At 37.1% G+C, this 22,239-nt stretch overlaps 1 protein-coding gene across 2 annotated transcripts in view; it reads left to right on the top strand.

Moving 5' to 3' along the window:
- PLCB1 (phospholipase C beta 1) overlaps positions 1-22,239 on the top strand; it is a 686,206-nt gene that overhangs the window by 446,579 nt on the left and 217,388 nt on the right. For both annotated transcript variants that reach the window (XM_007452039.1, XM_007452040.1), the window contains exon 4: positions 11,642-11,779. In XM_007452039.1, the coding sequence (XP_007452101.1) occupies positions 11,642-11,779 (138 nt within the window). The remainder of the gene's footprint in view (positions 1-11,641; positions 11,780-22,239) is intronic.

Below are 22,239 nucleotides of genomic sequence, written 5' to 3'. Positions count from 1 at the left end.
CTTTCCCTAATGTAGCTTCATCAACCAGCACCATGCCAGGTAAACAGCAGGTACTTACAAGCATTTGTTCACGGGATGAATAAAGAACTTGTGGCAGATGCCCACAGACACTAGGAACACTCTAAATGTTCTTCCACAAAGGAGCCCTTGGAACATCTGTCAACAGCAGAGTGTCTCTAGACAACCAGACTCTGTAATGAGGAGAAAACCATGCTAGTCATTGTACTTTGGAGTGAAATGCTCTTATTACATTTCACTTTGAGTTGGAATATAATTGTATTTGAAGGTGAGTGTCCAGGACCCAGCCCTATAGGTTTCGAGCCCAGGAAGCTGGGATCTACCCAACAGAACCATGCTAGGGGAGTACCCAGAGTGAGGTCCTCTTACATGTGTCAGATAAGGCCCGAGGAGAGCAATCTGTGACAATAAAGCAATTGCGAAGCAGTCTCCAGCCAGGAAGAAAACCAGAAAGAAGCTAAAATAGATAAATTGATGCCTATAGAGATTTGGGGGTGATGCTGTTCAAACAGACATGTTTCCCTATTTCCCAGAAACATAGCAGTCTCTTTTAACTTTTATAGACCACCTCTGGAAACAACCAGTGATGAGCTGGAGCCAGCTCATACCAGTTCATCATAGTCAATTGTTAAATTTTTGGTAAATGTGCTACTGGTTGTTAAACACAGCCATTATTATAAATTAAATAAGATGAATTTGCAACTAAATAAATTATATTAAAAACATAGGTAATAAATACTCAACACTCATCACTTCCTATTTATTTTGTTATATTTTATGATTATCTATGATCTTGAGGCTATTTATAGCTCTTGTATCTGTACAGTGAAATATTATATAATAGTGTGCTACATGTGTAGCACATCTGTACATCTCTTTCCACTTCTGAATCCAATGATGTTATTTGGGTAGTTTAAAATTGGCTATAGTGGTAGTATTTACATCATGAAAAGTGGTAAGTGCTACAATTCAGGGATATGGGGATTTTTGTTCTTGTTGTTTGTTTGCTTGGGTTTTTGGGTTTTGTTGGGATTTTTTTCCTTTGAAAGCCTTAAACATGTACCAGCATACCATGAGAAGCAACCTGTTCATGGCTCAGTGCAATCCATTTTTTGTACTTAATTGTTGAAATTAGCCAACAATGCTAGGAAATCACTAGATTGAAGTGAAACTCTGAGCGAAATCTTCCAATATCTTCTACAGTATATTACGCAAGAAGGTATCAAGTGGGAATCGTTAAAGAAAAGAAAGGAAAGTGCATGAGTCCTCTTACTCCCACTTTGTAGACTACTCTGTTTCTTGAGTCCCTGAGTCAGTGTTTGCTATGAATTAATCATAAAGCAAGTATTTGAATGAATTGGAGAACTCAAGAAGTGGAATAATTTGAATTGATCCTTGACAGTAGGATGATTTCTCTTTATATGAAACTGGGTTACATTACAGTTCATCCTAAAACAGTCCATGCCTCAAATCTTGTCTTCTTAAGATGATATAAAAACACGTAGTTTGCCAGTTTCCAAAGGCTTTACAAAATCCCCCAGGGAATACTTTGGTAGGGGAGAGAAAAGATGACTGAGTGGGAAGGAGGGAAAAGGTGACAGAGGGATAAATGATATTTGAGAACAAAGTTAAAATAAATTACTTCAAAACTGATTAGTGCAGGTCGACAAATAAAATGCAAAGAATTGGCTACTAATGTCCTGGGAATACTTGTTTTTTTGTACAATTTTTGTAAAATTTTGAGAGCTTCATAACTCATTGAATTCTTTTTACATTCCGGTTTAGAATTGTACTAGCAATCTTGGCAATACCGTAATGGCATGGAGATATTATTAACCTGCCTGATTTTACTGACTAGACACATTCAAATAACTCTCAGGATAATTGTTTTCTCATGGAAAGTTGAGATGACAACTTTGGTCTTCATGTGTAATGTTGGATTATTTTGATGGATGGATAGCAAAGAATTTTAGAAGACATTTTCTTACTTTCAAAGAGAAGCACACACATAAAAAGGCATATTTAAGACAGGGCTTATTTAGATGCTATTTGTTATTTCTTATAAAAGTAGACATCAAACCTCCTCCAGACTTTGAATTATAAAGAGCTTTATAATACCTGTGTTTCTGAAGGAATAATACATTATTGATCTTTATTCATTATGGAATATAGTTAACTCATTTATCTAAAGTAACAGAAAATAAAAGAGATATAAATAAAACAAAGAGATAAATGTGAAAATCAAATAATATTTAATCTTGAAATATTTTTAGAACCTTTAGTAGACACACATTCATATCTATATTTAGACACTGCTAGATAACTTATCTATTTACTTCAAATTCCTTTAGTTACCTATAGCAAATTGACAGGAAAATTTCTTTCCTTTAAGCTCCTATATCCCTTTTATAATTTTAATAAGAAAAAGATAAACAGCTGACAATTTTTCACTGCTATTTTTCATGTCATACTCAAAATAAATTAATTACATCAGTCACCACAAAAATATGTGAATTCTTTCTTTACACGTGAGACAGTACAGTTTGCAGATTCAATTTTGATTACCACACTAATGCTTTAAGGTGCGAAGACATTATTATCATCCATATTGAGCAGAAACTAAGCTGAAACTCAGAGAAAAAAGTTGCCTAATTTTCAAAGCTAGTTGAACACAGGAGCCAGAAACATAAAAGTTCTAGAAATGTCTTTTAGCACTCTTTAAATTATGCTTCCCATGGAAGAGCAAATTAAGGAAAATATAAAGGAAAAGTGTGTGTGTTTAAATATTATATAATAAATAGATACAAATGTAAATACAAATATATGTCTTGCTTGATAAGTCACAAAGTAAGTAAATATATATATGTGTGTATATATATGTACATATATATATATACATATATATATATATTTGTAGTAACATGTTCTGGTGTCCATAAGAAATTAAATTATTCAGTAGATGCCCCTATATTGTCTTTCATTTTCAGGCTATTGATTTATTTTTCACATACTCACAGCTTGTTATGTGCTGCCCTGAGCACTTAACATATAATTATTCATTTATTCCGGTAACAAAGAAACTGAGTCATAGAAGGATTAAGAAAACTCATGAGGTTACATTGCTTTTAATTGGCGCATCTGAAACTCAGAGTCAGATAGACAGGATACAATTTCTGCTGTCTCCCTCAAAGTGTCAGAAATCCTTAGCATCTATGCTAAGCACATGGATTTTCCAGAAACTGCAAAGGGAGCATTGTTTGTGTTTGTCATTGCTAAGGAATTGTCGGGCCTTCTTTTTTTAATATGCTTGATTTTCACTTCTGTTCTGAGGTTTCAGAAGCCCCTTTGGTGCCCTCTAATTGTATCAAATACTGTATAAGGAGGCAAATCCCACAACAAAATAGGAAAAAAAAAATATCTCACCAATTAAAGGACTCATGGACCAGAGAGAACTTAGTAAATATTATCTGCATTCTTTTAACAAACAGGCCTCATTATTCTAAAACTTGGAAACAATGATAATGAAAATTACCCAAATATTATCTGCATTCTTTTAACAAACAGGCCTCATTATTCTAAAACTTGGAAACAATGCTAATGAAACTTACCCAGAAGCACCACGCTCCCCCTCAACCCACCCCACCCCCCAAAATGTAATGCATGTCACCCGCTCTGTGGGGGATTTTAACCAGGAAGGAACATATGCGGACTAATTGCCTGCTTTGCACACACCGCTAGCCCTTAGGACATGTGGCTTTTTATGCACTGGAGTGGAAATGACGGTGTATATGAATTTTGCTGGGAGTTAGGTGGTTGCATGTGTCACAGATGGCCTGGGGAGAGTTTGAAACATGAATGACAAGCTATCTATACTTTAGAATTTTTAAGTTTGACAAATACTGACTCCATGAGGAGGAGGAAGCTCACTTCTTTTCCCACAGACTTTTTTAAAAAAACTGCTATATATTTCATGCACTTTGACTTTCAGTAAAGATTACTGTACAAATGATGATTGAACTTGGCTGTTTGGCTTCCATTCTTTCCTAGCAAGACAAGTGGTACCACTAGACCATATTTCTTTCCTATTTTAATTTCACATTCGGATTATTTTGTATTTTTAGGAACTGCCTAAAATATCACTAAGGGAGATGACTTGAATGGATGCTGATTTATTTATATATTCTGCCATTTGAAATACTTGCACTATTTTTATATCAACTCCATCAAATTGGCTACGCTTTTTAACACAATGTGATACGGAGAGGGCTTAGACTTTATGATCCACTGTACCTGGTGGCAAATCTTCCTTCCCCCATTTTACAAAACTGGGCAGATTACTTTACCGACCCCCAAACCTCAGAGTTCTCATTTGCAAACTGAGGGGAAGAAAAACATAGCTACCTTTCAGCATTAGTTTGCAGATGAAGCAGAGGGAAAAATATAGAACAGCTAGGATGGTGCTTGACAAACGATTACTAATTAGAACTAACTGTGGCTATATTTATTATTTTTTATAGAGAACTGATCATTTAGGAATCTAAATCTATTTGCCCTAATGAAATTCCTTCAAATGTAGATCCCATAGAATACATGAAGATTAATCAATATCAGGACCAAATTTTATTTCTTACAGTCATTCCTTCAACAGTGTAACAGACATTTTCTGTACACTCATATTCCACTGGCCCACCCCAGAGTTTACCTGTAGAGTTCCTACATAGTCCTGAGAATGTTTTCTGGCCGTAATGCAAGGGAGTGGGCATCCCAGGAGAGATGCTCCATCAACAAGAGATGGGAGTTGACAGATCGGTACTCCAGTTTCCAGGATCCTTGGGGGTGTGTTCACACTGTCTTGGGGTGGCGCTGGTTGGATTGAGCCTCAGTTGCCCAAAGTGGTAATCTGGTCTATATCCTACATACTGTGAACATGCTATCTATTGGCTTTCTTTCCTCCTTGTCTTACTCTCTCATTGTACTTCCTGTGATCACCTCCAAAGTAATGTATCAATACTTGCCCCCAGATCATTGACTCAGGTCTGTTTCTGAAGCATCAAGACAAGCATCCTGTTAGCTTAGAGCATGTGTACTGCGACCTAGGAACCTAGCTCAGGTAATGCAACTTCTTGAAATAACAGCATTTGTGCAGCTCTAACGAGTATCACTTGGACATCGCTACATCCTGGGACTTACTTGTTCCCAGGAATCCAGGCACCTTATTTTAATCCTCTTTTTATTCTCCTTCTGAGTGTCAGCTGGCTGAACGCCTCCAGCACGCACTTCCTCTTTCTCTTCATTCTTTGAAACTACATAGCTTTGAAACTACTTTAAAACCACACCCTGAGCTTGTTCACTGAAAGGAGGAAAACCTCAAGCAGTTAAATTTTACGTTAATCACTAGAATGCTAGTTGGAGATTTTCCTTGAATTTATATCTCTCTCCTCTGTAGCCATTCCCAAGGATAAACAAAATTTTAGCTGCATGGATATGCCTATGATCAAGGGGAATATTTTTCAGGGTGATTGCATTTACATTTCTTCTAAACTATTTTTTTTCTTTTAGATTTGAACAGTCTGTTAGTTTTTAGCTCAATAAACTCATGTCTGGCACCTTCAGGACACTTTATTTTGGATGGAAATGCATAGCCAGGCCAACTAAATGTTTTCTTATCCTCCAATAGATTTTTTTACTTGAACATGGAGGCTTCCCATGAGTGCAGTGAAGACTGTGTATACAACTTCATCACCACTCTATCCAAACAAGTATAAATAATCTTGTTATGATAATGCCTCTGTGAGATATGAAGGACTGTACTGCTCTTTTTCTTTCTAGTATTTGCCCATAGTCACTTTTCTTTGTCATAGTCAGTCTGTTCTCACGTTGCTATTCCCTCCATCTAAAGAAATAGCTGAAAAATATTCAAGCCACCCCCGTCCTCACTTACAGGAAAAAATGGATAAACAACGTCCTCCAAGTCTTCCCCTCTGTGTAGGAGAATGTTCATGGCACCGCATTTCAGAGTTAAAAATCCATGCAAGTGAAACCTGTTTTATCTAAAAAGGCTTGCTGGCTGTGTGAGCTGCCTAAACTACTGGTATATCCTGAAGAAGAGAATAGTATTCCTCATGACGTTCATAAAAAAGAGCAAAACTTTTGCAATGAGAGGTGTGAGAATAAGTATTGATTCCAAGGGGTTTGTTCATCTATTTTTTATTTTCCAAAAGGCAAATGTTAAATTCAAAACCTTGATGGAAAACCACCCTTGACATAAGTTTATATGTTTCCTTCACAACAGATTTAAATAAAGCATAAACATGCTAATGTCATTTTAATCTAACAAGGAATCTATCTCTTTCATTTCTGACTGTTGTACTGTTAATAGAAAGACTTTTATATACCTGGTTCTTTATCTGAATGATGGATTAAAGTTACATCTATATAATTTTAATTCAGATCAAAAATATTGTATTAGGTGCTGGGAATAAAATTAATCTAATATGCAAATCGTTCAATAAGCCTAACATCCAGTAAAGATATATTTTATGGGGATGAAAAATGAGTGAGGTATATTTTCTGCACCAAGAATGTTTTTGGTATTAAAATGAAATCTAAGGTCTTGAAAGATTTTTTTATTTTGCATATGTCTGACATACAAATAAAATAGCTTTACTTTGAAAGTCATATATATTAAGGAATGAAGGTTGAAACTGGGATTTGACTCTTTTAAAAAGTATCTTTTAGCATGTGATTATCCTTTTTATTAATTTCTATTTTGTTGAATGATATGTTATAATTATAATAATGCATACCTGTGTCTCAGGTGTAGACAGGTCTTGACTTTCTTCAGTTGCCTATTACCTGGAAATGGGAATCATTAATCTGAGCAACTTCGCTTTCTTTGCAGCAGAACTGAAGTAATTTAATCATGAATCCCAATGATTAAGAGAAAATGAACTTATTTAGTCAGACAGTCTCTATTTTGTAACTCTTAAGGGAATGAATAGAGATGATCCTGCACTTAACATTAAAATTACACTTAAATTATAGCTGCCAGGATTCTTAGTTGGTCTGGCTAATTCCAATGGTGGAGACACATGTAGGATATTCTCTGGGGAAAGCAGGCCTGAGTGCCAGCTTAGTGAAACTATGAAATTTCAAGTTCACCTCACCTCTTTTTTTTTTTTTTTCGGAGCTATATTCTTTAGTGTTCTGCAACAGAGAAATTGGACATTTTTATAGAGTTGTGGGGATAGCTTGTTTTCTTTGTAAATTTTTCAAAGAATTTATATCATTGCAGGGACCAAGAAATATGTTTGAACTTGGTAGTAACCTACGTAGGTAAATCCTTTTCTGAAAACTGGTCAGGAGGTTCAATCAATGAGAAACAGAAATAAGATTCCTTAGTAGAATAGATTTTGGGAAGAGGGTGGTTTTTATGCAAACTGTCTATAGGTTTTTGTTATTGTTACAACATATTTTGATTTTGCTTGTTTTTGAAGTACAGCCACCCATATCCCCAGACCTGAGAAACAACCCCCAAGAGACAACCATTTTTTAGACATATTTACTTTATTTTTTGTTTGTTTTTGTTTCTGTTTTGGCCATCCCACGTGGCTTGCGGGATCTTAGTTCCCAGCCAGAGATTGAACCCCGGGCAGTGAAAGCACCGAGTCCTAACCACTGGACTGCCAGGGAACTCCCTAGACATGTTTACTTTAAATCCTTCCACTTAAAAGTTTCTCCAAACACTGCGTGCGTTTGCTGTTTATTCTTCTAGATAATTTCCCCCTTTTGCCTATTCTCTGAGGGTCTCCTTTGCTGAAAACAACTGAGTGCAACCTTTGGTACTTGAAAGGACAGATATCTTTTCCAAGTATACCCTTCACATAACAATCTTCTCAGTAATGAGGAATGAGATTTGAAGCCACCACATCAGCTTGGCATGTTGTGTTCAAAATAGAAAACAGTACAGGTAAAAAGAAAAGTGAAGTCATGTCTTAAGAGAGATTTCTAACATAACCATGTTTGGTGTTGATAAAAATGAAATAGATGAAGAAAAGGTACAATTTTAAAGAGAAATAAAATGATTAACGGTGGAAAAGAAAGTAAAATATAGTTTAAAAATTAGTATGATCCCTCACCAAGAAAAGGTATTAATAAGAAAGTTGCTTGTTATCTATTTAAACAGTTTCTCTGCTTGCTTTCAGAACTACATAACTTTAAAATATTGTGGTTTCTCTTGAATTTCTAAATTTTATTTCTAAAATTTCTTGCTCCTCCAGTTCATGCTCAATACTTTTTAAAAATTTATTACTGATGTATAAATGTTAGCTATCTCAGATGTAGATAGATATATAACAATGAACCCTCAAATACCTACCCCTCAGATTCAGTCATCATCATCATTTTGCCAGCCTGCATTATCTTCCCAATCCCATACACATATATATATATATATATATATGTAACCATTAAACCATTAGTGGGAAAACTTAACAGAGCTGCCACAAAGAGTTGGTCATCTTTCTCAAAACTTCCTGTTGACTCTACCTAACAGTATTGTTAGGGACAGTGTGAATCCCCAAATCCCTCTTCCAGAATTATCTTCTATTCTAGGCACCTTCCCTCGGTCCTCTGTACTTGCCTGGGGTTCCTATTTCTCAAGGAAAACTCAAATGAATCCCTGAGCCCCACACCTAGTCCCTGAAGTTCTGAGAGGTGACACTCTTTAATCCATCAACTATTAATAAGTGGGCAAAAGTATTTTTAATGGATATGTGAATTAGGCAGCAAAGTAGTATAGAAGGAAGAGAAAATACTTGAAAGAGAAAAGAGCCAGAGGGTGAGTCACATGGCTGTCAATGGAAGGAAAGAAAGGATACAAAGTATAGAGCGCATTCAATTCCAAATATTGTCCCATTAAATGTTGTAGAACCGAAGATATTGATGGACTTTGTAATCACTGATTTAACACTAGGGATTTATAATTACAAGTTTCAGGTGGTTTCTGAAGTTTATTTTTCTCTTCTAAGTACACACAAAAAAAATTTTAAGTACTGATCAAATGTATTTTCTTTTTGAAACTTGCCTCAATGGTGATCAAAACCTGAGATGCAGTTGTTTCACAGAACAGCTGGTATCATTCTTTAATTAGCCTTCACAAAAAGTCCATTCTTTCGGAACATTCTCCTTTCATCTTTCATTAATGGTAAAATGTTAAACATTTCCCTTTTTGCTATGATTGTTTATTTAATATTTTAATATTTTTTTTTACTGTGTTCCTCTCCTTTTCTAGGTCATGCAAATTGATACTTTTGTGATAGCATTTGATCTTTCAAGGAGGCCTGATGTTCTTGATAAATTCTCAGCTTGTTAGTCAAGTTGAAATTTTGATTATATTGGGCACAGCTTTGAAATGGGATTTCCTCTCATCATAACTTACCTGAAAATGTTCCTCTTCATTCGGCCGAACAGAGGAGAAAGTTTTATTAACTAAAGAGAGAATTAATGTCACCAAATCAAATAACTCAGCTGGAAACGTTTTGTTGTTTCTTTCTTGGTTTTTTCAAGTTTGCTTTTTCTTTATAAGGGTGCTGTATATAAAAACCTCAGAAGGGAGATCAGAATAACAAGCCTAAGTCATTAAGCCCTGTTGGCCCAGCATTTAGCTAAATAAATAAGAATGTAAATTTATTCATTGCTCAGAAGCTGGCTGAAAATTTGCTAAGTGATTGATTTGATGCTAATTTTCTGCATGAAGCTCTTATCTTCTTCAAGGCCTGTATGAACGGAAAATAAATTCAGCCAAAATGGCGGAGCCCTATGTAGATTTTGTTTTGAATTCAGAAAGTTTGGAAACCTCCTTTGCCCAGCAGGACTATATCTCCAAGGGATCCATACTTATGATGTCACAAAGAAGGCAGCTTGCTCTGAAAAGACTGCAGAATTTCTCTATGTCCAAATCCCAGTACTTTTTGAGGATAGAACTGAAATAACATATTCATGGCAGGTGCCGCCATGTGGCTCACTTTAACAATCCTCTCTGTCAGTGTTCAGTGTGGAGAAAGTCCAGGCTGTGACCCTCAGCTAGGTTTCTGCCCCAGCCCTAGGTGGCATTGTTGTGTTTTGATTCTGCCAAACCACCCTCTTCATTTCAATGTGTTCATGAATTGAGAAGGATGAGATTTTGCATTTCACTATGTGATTCATGGGATGATTGGAGGAAATAAAGGGAGAATTGTGACACATAAAAATGTGTTACTGAATGACAGTATGACAGAAAGAGCTCTTGACTTAGGACCATAAGTCTTTTTTCCAGCTTTATTGAGATATAATTAACACACAATATTGTGTAAGTTTAGGTGCACAGCATGTTGATTTGTTACATTAATATATTGCAAAATGATTGCCACCAGATTGTTAGCTAACGCCTCCATCACCTCACATAATTATCATTTCTTTTTTGTGGTGAGAACATTTAAGATCTACTCCCCTAGCATTTTTCCAATATATAATACAATATTATTAACTATAATCACCATGCTATACATTAGATCCCCAGAACTTATCTTATATCTGTAAATTTGTACCCTCTGACCAACATCTCCCCATTTTTCCCACCCTCCAGTCCCTGGTAACCACTACTCTAATCTCTGTTAGTATGAGTTCAGCTTTTTTAAAATCACATATAAGTGATATCATGCAGTATTCGTCCTTCTCTTTCTGACTTATTTCACTTAGCATAATACCATGAGGATCGGGACTTCCCTGGTGGTGCAGTGGTTAAGACTCCACGCTCCCAATGCAGGGGGCCCAGGTTCTATCCCTAGTCAGGGAACTATATCCTACATGCATGCCACAACTAAGGAGCCCACCTGCTGCAACTAAGACCCAGCACAACCAAATAAATAAATAAATAAATAAATAAATAAATAAATAGAATATAAAAAAAAATACCATGAGGATCTGAGGATCATAAATCTTTATGCAGAAATTCTCTCTTCACAACCTTTGGGCAAGTTATTTCACCTCTCTGGGCCTTTCTGGGTTGAAGGACTTCAACTCATACCAGTTTCTAGTAAGAATAAAAGGCAACTTTACCTAGAGATTATCATACTAAGTGAAGTAAGCCAGACAGAGAAAGACAAATATCGTATGATATTGCTTATATATGGAATCTAAAAATGTGATGCAAATGAACTTATTTACAAAACAGAAATTGATCCACAGATGTAGAGAACAAACTTATGGTTACCAAAGAGGAAAGGAGGGGGGAGGGATAATTTAGGAATTTGAGATTAACATATACACACTACTACATATAAAATAGACGGCGAACAAGGACCCACTGCATAGCATGGGGAACTCTACTCATTTTTTTTAATAACCTATAAGGGAAAAGAATCTGAAAAAGAATATATATACATATATATCTCCAAATCACTTTGCTGTACACTTGAAACTAACACAAGATTGTCAATCAACTATACTTCAATAAAAATTTAAAAATTAAAAAAAAGAATAAAAGGCAACTTTGTTTTTAAGGCATTCTAACTCTAATTCTTTTGATATTATGCTCTAAAATCTCTAGCTAAGACTAAATATTTCAACATTTATTATTATCCAGGACCCCAAATTACGTGAACTTCTGGATGTGGGGAACATCGGGCGCCTGGAACATCGCATGATAACAGTGGTGTATGGGCCTGACTTAGTTAACATCTCCCATTTGAACCTCGTGGCTTTCCAAGAAGAAGTGGCCAAGGTATGTGGATTGAAACTTCTGAAGCTTGTCACCTCGATCTGAATCCGTATGACATTGTCCTTATTCCTATGAAAGACTGAGTTTTTGTCATATTTAGCATGTGTTAAAATTCCATCTAAAAATCATTCTGCTGCCAAGTAGAAGTGTAATTCAAACACTTCCAAGTAATGGCATTGGCTTAGAATAATGGATATTTTACATTAGAAAATAAGGCATTTGATATAATTTCTTTGCAAAAGAAAATATAGATGAAACCACATTCCATTTCACCTAAGCATCTTATCCCAACCCATTTTCTCTTAGCCTTACCATCTTCTTTCCATCCCTCTCCTAGAGGGCAGACATTTCAGTACCTGTTTAACTTCTTTTACCATGTGCACACTTAACCCATGATTACGCACATAGTAGCTGCTCAATTAATATGAGAAAGAATGAAAAGTTTAAAATTTAAATAACAATTTTAAATAATAATAAATATTTATTCAGCCATGGACTAGAAAGATGAATTAGACATGGCCCTCTCCATTAAGGAGTTGCTAGTTTACTAAGATAGTGTGCCTTTCAGATGCATATAGAAATAACTAGAACAAAGGCAAGATATATCAAACAAGAAGCTATGAACTTCTGGGAAACTTGGACTCAAGTTTGATGCTTTCTCTAAAAATGTCCAACTGCCATTAGAAGAGAACTGAAATGAACATATTGAAAGAAAAGGTTTCTTTTTCCATGTTTATAGTTTATAAGATACTAATGATGATCCTGACCCTTCATACAATGTCTTTCCAGAGTTAAGAATATGAATCTAGGAACACTTTGAAGTCTGCAGATCATGTCTGTGCCCTTACACAGCTTCTCACATCATGGATCAGAACTATGGGGTCATGTCAGGTCGGTGTTCATTGCCTGAGCATTATGATCTATAATTTTTTAAGCCTCAGTGCTCTGACATTTTTTTGAGCTACACCAGATAATCTGACCTGACCTCTAATTCTTCAGTGATTACGGTAGAGGTTTATTTCCAAAAGTTGCATAACATCAACTTCAATTCTTATAATGGAATAAATAAAATGCCAACTAGTTTTGACACACTGAGGTCTTTAGAAACTCCTCATCAAGACTGTGTTACAAACCCCATCTATTTTCTCTCTTTAAGAACGAAGTCACCCATTTACTTCTATGGTATAATTTATGCTTGGAGAGAGACTTCTGTTCAATGAAACATTGTCTGCGTGACAGCATTGTACTTGCCTTGCAGTCATTCTTATTCTGGTACCTACTGGTATTCTGTTGAGTGTATACACTTCACTTCTCAATATATGTATGTATGGTTGGATGGATGGATGAATATAGATAAACAAATACTAAATATTTCTAAAATATTTTTAAAATATCATTCCTGAAATACAGTCATATTCAGTTTCTTAAAAAAATGACCAATTCATGATATTCATTAACTCTCAGTTAAAAGCATTCAGTAAATGACAGTGACTTTCAGGGAGGCTTTTACTGTGAGTGAATATAGTTTTTATTACAAACAAATCTGCATATCTTATATTGCGTTAAACCTTTGTGCGGTTGAGTTGAAAACATTTTAATTTCCTCCTCTCTGTGGGCTTCTGCTCACTAATTGTCTTTAGGGATTTTGATTACTGAGCCCTGTAGTATTCCCTGTCAGAAATGAATCTATAGATGTTTTTCCAGCAGCTACTTGCTTAGTATAATTAATGAAGATACAGAATATGTTTTGCCTTCCCAGACTGTGATATTCTATAGGATATTTTTCCTCGATTGAAACTGCTCAGCCAGAAGATTGAAATTTGCAAACACCATGTACTCTGAAAACTTAATTTCCACCCTTCTAATTGTCAGCACTGTCTCATAACATCACACCTTCTGTTTAGTCTCCGGAGCCAACGTACCTAGTACCTTGCATAGTGCCAGCACCAAAGGAAACAGTTTTCCTCATTATGTAGAACACCCGACAGGAACCTGAGCTTCTTTGAAAGTCATATGTCTTCAGAAAAAATTGTTTACCAGGGGATTCTGGCTCATTCATTCATTCAACACACATTTGTCAGGTGCCTTCTGTGTTCCAGTGTCAGGGACACAGCATTCTGGAGGAAATAAATAGATAAATCACGATGATGAAGTACACTTACTGTGGGTCAGGTGGAGGTCTGTGTGGAAGGATATAGCAGGAGGAGAGGGTATGAGGATGGGGGAGGGGGATTATTTCTTCATGGAGTGCTCAGAGAAGGCAAAAATCTGAAGAAAGTTGCTCAATTGCAACAATATCATAGATTCCTGAGAAATCTCTTGAGTCGATTAAAATTTTTTTTATCAGAACCAGGACTTCAGCTTTCCTAAATATATTATTCCAGATTTGCGTGCTTTCTTTCTTACATAAATCACTTGAGATTGAATTTTTTATTTATTCTTTAAGACAAGTGACTCCTTTCAAAGGTGGATTGGGAGAAAGCTGTCTTTCAATTTTTCCCTCTGTAGTTGGACTGAAAGAGTGGTATCTTTTGCAATTAAGTAAAAGTCATTCTTCTTGTTATGCAGCATGATTTGCCAACTCTCTGTGTCCTAAAGATGGGCTTTCCCTGATCTCTCGAGGGATACCTCCCTTTAATATACCTGGAAAATGGGTGGTTTGTTTCACATTTGCCCTCTGAATCTCACACTTCTCCCTGCATCTCCTGCCACCCTGAGGATCAATGAACACATCCACATTTGCTACCCCTGGAACTCCTGGACTTCAGTCCCCCTCTCTGGGATACCCTGGCCCCTCCTCAGAGCTGCAGGGGGCAGGTGAATACCATCACCCTTCCCTTTACTCTCCCACTGTTAATTCCCAACAGTCCTTCACACACAGCTACGAGAATCCTGGCAAAGGTGGAGGTACCAGCAAAGGAAACTAGCAAAGGCAACAGAAGTCGATTTCTTGTATTGTAATGTAGGCTTTTGAAGGACTTTGGCTTTTATTTTGAGGGAGATGGAAGCCATTGGAGGGTTTTGAGCAGATGGTGGACTTGGTCTGACTTAACTCTTTAGTCAATAATGGACCGCAAGGGCAGAGGCAATAATGGAAGCAGGGAGATTAGGTAAAAAACTATAGAAATATTTTAAGTGGGTTATTAGTATCTTGGACCAAGGGGGAGCTATGTAGGAGATAAGAAGGGGTCTGAATATCTATATCTACATCTACTTAAAGGAAGAATCCAGAGCATAAACAATTACAATTGTATGTTGCATGTGAGAGAAAGAGAAGAATCAAGGATGATGTTAGAGTTTTGGTGCAAGAGAGAGGAAGGATGGAAATGCCACTTACTTCATAAGGAAAGTTTATAGTAGAACACACTTGGTGTGGCTTCAGCTTTGATTATGTTCAATTTGAGATTATTATTAGATACCCAAAGAAACATGTTGAGTAGGCAGTTAGATATAGGAACCTGGGGTTCAATGCCAAATATAATGCAACAGTTTGGAAGTCATCAGGTTATAGATAGTATTTAATGAGGCAGTATGAGCTCAGCCAGGAAGTGACTGTAGATAGAGAAGATATCCAAGACCTGAGTCACTGATACTCCAACACGAAGAGATTGAGGAGATAAGAAAGAATAAGAAAAAGTAGGCTGAGAAGGAGTAGCCAGTGAGGTGGCAAAGAGGCCAGTATGTGTGTTTGGAAGCCAGGTAAGCAAAGTGTTTCAAGAAGAAGAGAGTGATCAATAGGATCAAATGCTACTCATACGTCAAGTAAGATGAAGGCCAAGAATTGACTGGTGGGTTTAAGGATATAGAGGTCATTGGTGACCTTGATTAGAGCAACTACAGTGGAGTAGCAGGGTCAAAGTCTATTGGAGAGGGCTCTGGGGAATATCAGTGGAGGCAAATTAAGAAACCAAAGGAGATTGCTCTTGTGAGAAGTTTTGATGTAAAGGGCAGGGGAAAAATGCGAAAGCTGCTAGAACGGGGAAGTGAGACCAAGAGATAGTTTTTAAGATGGGCGAAACCACAAAATACATGTATGCTTGTGGGAATGATCCTGTGGAGGGAAAACAATGTAAGCGAGTCAGAGAATTGCTAAAGCATGTCCTTGAGTGGGCAAGAGAGTGGTAAGATCTAGTACAAGGCTCAGTAAACTACAGCCTGAGGCCAAGTCTGACCCACCACTTGTTTTTATAAATAAAGGTTTATTGGAACATAACAATGCCTATTTGTTTACAAGTTGTCTATGGCTGCTTTCACTAGACATAGTTGAGTAGTTATGACATAGAACATATGGAGTTCAAAGCCTAAAATATTTACTCTCTGGTCCTTTACAAAGAAAAAGAAAATTGTTGACTCTCTCTTATTCACAAATGGAGGGGCTGTGCTCAGACAGGAGCAAGGGCATTTAATCAATAAGAGGAGGAAAACTGGAGTCCATCAGTAGAGATGCTGGTAAATCGTCCATGTAATAGAGGGAATTGTAGATGTTTTTTGATTGCTTCTGTTTTCTCAGTGCCAAAGACAGAAGTCAGTAGCTGAGAGTAAGGACTATTAAATCCTCAAGGCTTTTTTCCACACCAGTTGGTGAATTTCTTTAAATATCTGACTGGTAAGGTTAACATGGACTGCAAAAGACAGATCATTTACATCAGCTCCAAAAAACAGTGTCATTTGAACAAGTTAACTGATTTATCAGGTCAATGCAAATTTTTCTATTCGTCAAGAAGTCTGAAGATAAAATAATTCTCTCTCTTCTTCCTGCCCAGTTCTAGTCCCTCTTTCTAATATTGTGCTTTCCTTTGAGGTGGGAGGCTACATAGAGATGTCTAATTGTGCCTACTTCTTCCTGCAGTCATGCAACCTAAATACCATTGTGTAGGTTAAAACAGATTGCTCTGAGCCAGGAGCAGGGTTCACAGGATTGCCATATGCTGGTGTTTACTGTCAGGTCTCAGGGATCCAGTATGTAACTCATGGGAGATCACTCTTTAACAAGAGAATTTCAGTAAGAAATGAATCTGTCTCAGGATTAGTAAAGAAGAATCTCTGTGTGCAAGGGCAATAGAGGTGGAGCCTCCCCTGTTTGGATTTAGAAATCTAAAATGATTTTCAACATGTCTTCCCTCTGGGTTCTGGTCCCTGGAGGCTCACCCTGTCACCCACCTGCCCAATTCCTATCCCAGATCCTTGTTCAAAACAATATAATAGCGAGATGGCCTATCACCCCAAGAGACAGGATTTGAGATTCCAGCTCTGATATTCAGTTCTAATTGGTTAGATATTCTGATAGGCCCCCTGGGTAGATACATTGTTGGACCACCTCCCAGTTTGGCAAATTTCAGCCCAGACATTGTTTCAGTGTATTAAAATGCAGTGGATTATGACAGCAAGGATCCAGGGGGTTAAGATTGAGATGCCTAATGACAGAGCCATGAAGGGGAAATTTTGTGTCCACTTCTCTGCACAAGAATTGAGAGATGCCATTGCTTCCAATCCTTAATATTTTACACACTAAATTCTCTTGAGCATTTATAAATTGGAAAAACAAAATTAAAAAATTTACTTTTTTTGTTTAGCCATGCTACTCTCAGGGACTTGACCTGATTTTTTTTAACTTTGATTGAAATAAAATATGCACAGAAAAGTGCACAAGCTGTAACTATATAACTTGATGAATTTTTGAAAAGAGCACACACCCATGTGAACAGCACCCCAATAAAGAAACAAAGCATCACCAGCACCCCAGGTGTCTACCCTACTAACACACCCTATTTTAACCTGCAACTTTATAATTAGTTTTACCTGTTTTTAAAATTTCTGTAAATGAAATCATAGACTACGTTTTCTTTTTGGTCTGACTTCTATTACTCAAAATTTATATTTATGAGATTCTTCAACATTTTGCATGTGATTGTACTTTGTTCATTCTCTTTGCTAAATACTATACCATAATTTATTTATCTATTCTATAGTTGATGGACATTCAGGCAGTTTCCAGTTTAGGGTTATTACAAATAGTGTTGTTATAAATCAAAACTACAACAAGGTATCAACTCACACCAGTCAGAATGGCCATCATTAAAAAGTCTACAAATAACACATGCCGGAGAGGGTATGGAGAAAAGGGAACTCTCCTACAGTGTTCTCCTACAGGGAATGTAAATTGGTGCAGCCACTATGGAAAACAGTTTGAAGGTTCCTTTAAAAACTAAAAGTAGAGTTGCCATATGATCCAGCAATCCCACTCCTGAGCATATATCCAGAGAAAACTATAATTCGAAAAGATACATACACACCAATGTTCATAGCAGCACTACTTACAAAAGCCAAGACATAGAAGCAACCTAAATGTCTATCAACAGATGAATGGATAAATAAGATGTGTTTTATATATGTATATATATATATATTTTTTTCACACACACACACACATACACACACACACAGTGGAATATTACTCAGCCATAAAAAAGAATGAACTAATGCCATTTGCAGCAACATGGATGCACTTAGAGATTACGTACTAAGTGAAGTAAGTCAGAAAGAGAAAGACATGGACTTACCCAGTGGTCCAGTGGTTAAGACTTTGCGCTTCCAATGCAGGGGGCATGGGTTCAGTCCCTGGTTGGGGAAATAAGATCCCACTTGCCATGCAGTGTGGCCAAAAAATTAAAAAATAAATAAAATAGAAAGACAAATACCGTATGATATCATATGTGGAATCTAAAATATGATACAAAATTAACTTATTTACGAAACAGAAACAGACTCACAGACATAGAAAACAAACTTATGGTTACCAAAGGGGAAAGCGGGTGGGGGAGGGATAAATTAGGAGTTTGGGATTAGCAGATACAAACTACTATATATGAAATAGATAAAAAGGTCCTACTGTATAGCACAGGGAACTATATTCAATATTCTGGGATTAAACCATAATGGGAAAGAATATGAAAAAGAATATGTATATATATGTATAACTGAATCACTGTACACCAGAAACTAAAACAACATTATAAATCAACTATACTTCAATTTAAAAATAAAAACAAACAGTGTTGTTATAAACATATGCCTTTCTGTGAGGTATGTAATTGCTGGTCATAGGTCTTCCCATGTCCAGCCTTGATGGATATTGCCAATTTCCCAAACTGATTGAGCCAGTTAGTTTTCTAAATGTTAATTCACTCATGCAAAAAAAAATCTTTAACAGAGGATCTCTGTCTGTTAAATTATTAGATTTTGAAGTAACTGTCACAGAATAAATGTGCTCTCCAAAAATATGTTCTATAAACTGACATCAGTTTTCAGTAGCTATTTCAGAATTTGGGGGTAACCTCTGTCACCTCTGCAGGTATGAATATCATAGACAATCTAGTTTACTCATTTGGGGAGTGTGATCTGGGATTTCCTGGAAGTTTGCCTTAACTGCATCCACACCATTTGCTTGCCCACCATCCAAGTAACTTGCAAGCTCTCTGAATTTCCTAATTAGCTCTCATATCTCTTTCCTCATCCTGCTTCCCCCTCCTATCTTGTTCAAGTTCTTGATGGGTCCCATCTGAAGACGCCTTCTACCTCCTTTCCTAGAATCCTCTCTTTGCTCTCCAACTCTGTGTGTCTATCTGCTAGGAATGATCCTAAAAAACCTCAAACCTGATCAGGCTTCAAATCATTTTTATTGAATATTACCCACAAAATGAAGTTTTCTGCCCATATCATTCAGTCATTCATTTAATGAACAAGTATTCATTGAGGGTGTAGTATGTGCCAAGTACTAGGGATTTATCTGTGACCAAAACAAACATAGCCTCTGCCCTTAGGTGCCAGTGAATAACCACTTTGACTCTAGCACCATTCTGCCTCAACTGTTCTAAATCACCCGTGATTCTTTCTTCCTTTATAATGGTAATTCTGTGCCCTCAGAAGTGTGTGCTTTCCTAGATGTCCCTTCTCCATTCTGTCCAGAATTTCCAAGGCTCCATAGAGACTCAGCTTACTCACCCATCTCCCCTTCTGTTTCATGTGTTCCATGAACAACTGATGGTTCCTTCCTGTTCTTTGATGAACCCCATGCATATTTGCTATGGCATTTCTCACACTTTAATTATCTGTCAGTGTGTCTGACACCCTACCCTGGATTTGTGAGCTGCTTAAAATCAGAAAATATAGCTTAGTCATTTGTGTTCCCAAGATCTATCTTAGTGCTTAGCCGGTATTAGGCACTCAATAAATGTGTGTTTTGGCAGAAAAAAGAAAAAGAAAGAAAGGAAAAAGGAAAAAGGAGGGAGGGGGAAGGGAAGGAGCAAGAAAGGGAGAAAGAAGCTTATGAATTCTTGAAAGCAATTGATAGATCATGAAAAATTGTAAAGCCATGGAGACTTTGAACATCATACACTCCAATATCCTCATTTTTGAGTTCAAAAAATTGAGGCTCCTGAGCTAGTTGCTCCAAGATCCCTTCCCCCCAGCACAGAACTCTCCCCAAGGTTTGCCAGGATTCTTGATGGCTTCCAACCTTTTCATCTTTCCCGATCCCAACCTTGTTCCCACTCAGAGTCATTGTCACTGTCATCCCCCTCTACCCACCAGTTACCACATGTTTTCTGGAGAAAGAGAAAATATCTTCAGCTGGCCAAATAATTGAGACCTTTTAGGGGAAGGAATAAGAGAAGGTGCCACAAAGGGGGGTCTTTTTTTAAGAAAAAGAAATTATAGTCTACTAAATGAAATAGAAAAGAGAAAGAGGGACTAGCGAAGGGTCCCACCACAGCCTCCTCTGGCCATTCCTGGTACAGAACTTGATTCATCAAAAACCTTGGGACTTTCCTTAGACTGTTCTTCAAATTAATAATATAGATATTTAAAACTGACCTCAATAGACACAAAGTTCTTACATTTCTTTTTATTCTGAGACATGTACATTGAGATAATAATTTTCAAACACTAACGGATATTCTGTACAAAATGTGAAGTTGATCTCATTTCCTTTTAGAATTTAGCACCAAATTATGGTAAGTGAGCAATGGATATGTTTGGCTTTTCTTTAAATGAAAATGATTAAGAAAAAGAGAATGAGGTACCATATATTCTTTTCAACAATGTATTTTGGGACATAATGGAAAACTGTGCTGATCTCCTTGGGGGTAGACTATATGTGCCAAAAATATTGCCATATTGAATATATATTGCTTTTTACACATGTGAAAAGTTAGCCCTCTTGGTTATTGTGTTTTATGAGATCTTCATTCACTGCTATTCCTGGCCTTCTCATATGCCTATGTCATCTTAGGATATTCCCCCCACCCAATCATAAATAAGGGCCAAGTTCTTGCCAGGTCAATACATTGCACTGTTAGTCTTGGGATTTTATAGTTGTCGATGTCCTTTTTTGGAAAATGAGATTTACCCCACGTTCTGCACTTGAGTTTTGGATGAGTGTGGGGCAGGTGAAAGGTGTACATTATAAACTTTCAACTTGTGAAAGTGTTACCCGTCTGGAACATCCATATAAAAGTTTTAAAGTTCAAAAGTAAAAAATATATATATAAAAAAATAAAATAAAATAAAAAAGACATTCATTAAAAAAAAAAAATAGAGGGGAAACAAAAGGCAACTCAGATGGTAATCTCTTCTTACACTCAGATAAGAACCAGCAATTGCAATTCTGTTGATTGTGGAAGAAATCACCCTCGCCCACCTTCCCCTGCCATCTCTTCTCATTCCTTAAACAAGAGCTTTTTTTGAACCAGGCATTGTTCAAGGGTGCCACAAAAAGGAATTAATGCTTAATTTAAGGGAAAGTACATATGCAAGGACACAGAAATGATCGTGATTTCAGACTGAGGGCTACTGTTAGTCCACTTTCCCCAGGAAAAAAGACAGGAAACTGCTTAAGCAGCAGCATCTTCACTTTTCTACCATTCATTTTATAACACAGAAATAAGCTGCTTCCCACTTGTTCCTCTGCCTCCCTGTCTTCTGAGCCTGGCAGCTGAGAAAGCCCTAATTGTATTATCTGCATACCTTACCTTAAAGCAGGCACAAAGATACATTTTAAAAACTCAGGGCTTCCCTGGTGGCGCATGACTAAGAATCCTGCTGCCAATGCAGGGGACCCGGGTTCGAGCCCTGGTCCGGGAAGATCCCACGTGCCATGGAGCAACTAAGCCTGTGTGCCACAACTACTGAGCCTGTGCTCTAGATCCCATGAACCACACTACTGAGCCCACGTGCCACAACTACTGAAGCCTGGGCGCCTAGTCCCCGTGCTCCACAACAAGAGAAGCCACCGCAATGAGAAGCCCGCACACCGCAACGAAGAGTAGCCCCTGCTCACAACAACTACAGGAAGCCCATGCGCAGCAATGAAGACCCAATGCAGCGAAAAATAAATTTTAAAAAAAAAGAGTTTATAAAAAATCACCATGGGCTTCCCTGGTGGAGCAGTGCTTGTGAGTCCGCCT

Source organism: Lipotes vexillifer, unplaced genomic scaffold (assembly GCF_000442215.2).
Source record: "Lipotes vexillifer unplaced genomic scaffold, Lipotes_vexillifer_v1.1 scaffold257, whole genome shotgun sequence".
Taxonomy (NCBI): domain Eukaryota; kingdom Metazoa; phylum Chordata; class Mammalia; order Artiodactyla; family Lipotidae; genus Lipotes; species Lipotes vexillifer.
The sequence above is the reverse complement of the archived record's forward strand: the minus strand, read 5'-3'. Positions and strand labels throughout refer to the sequence as shown.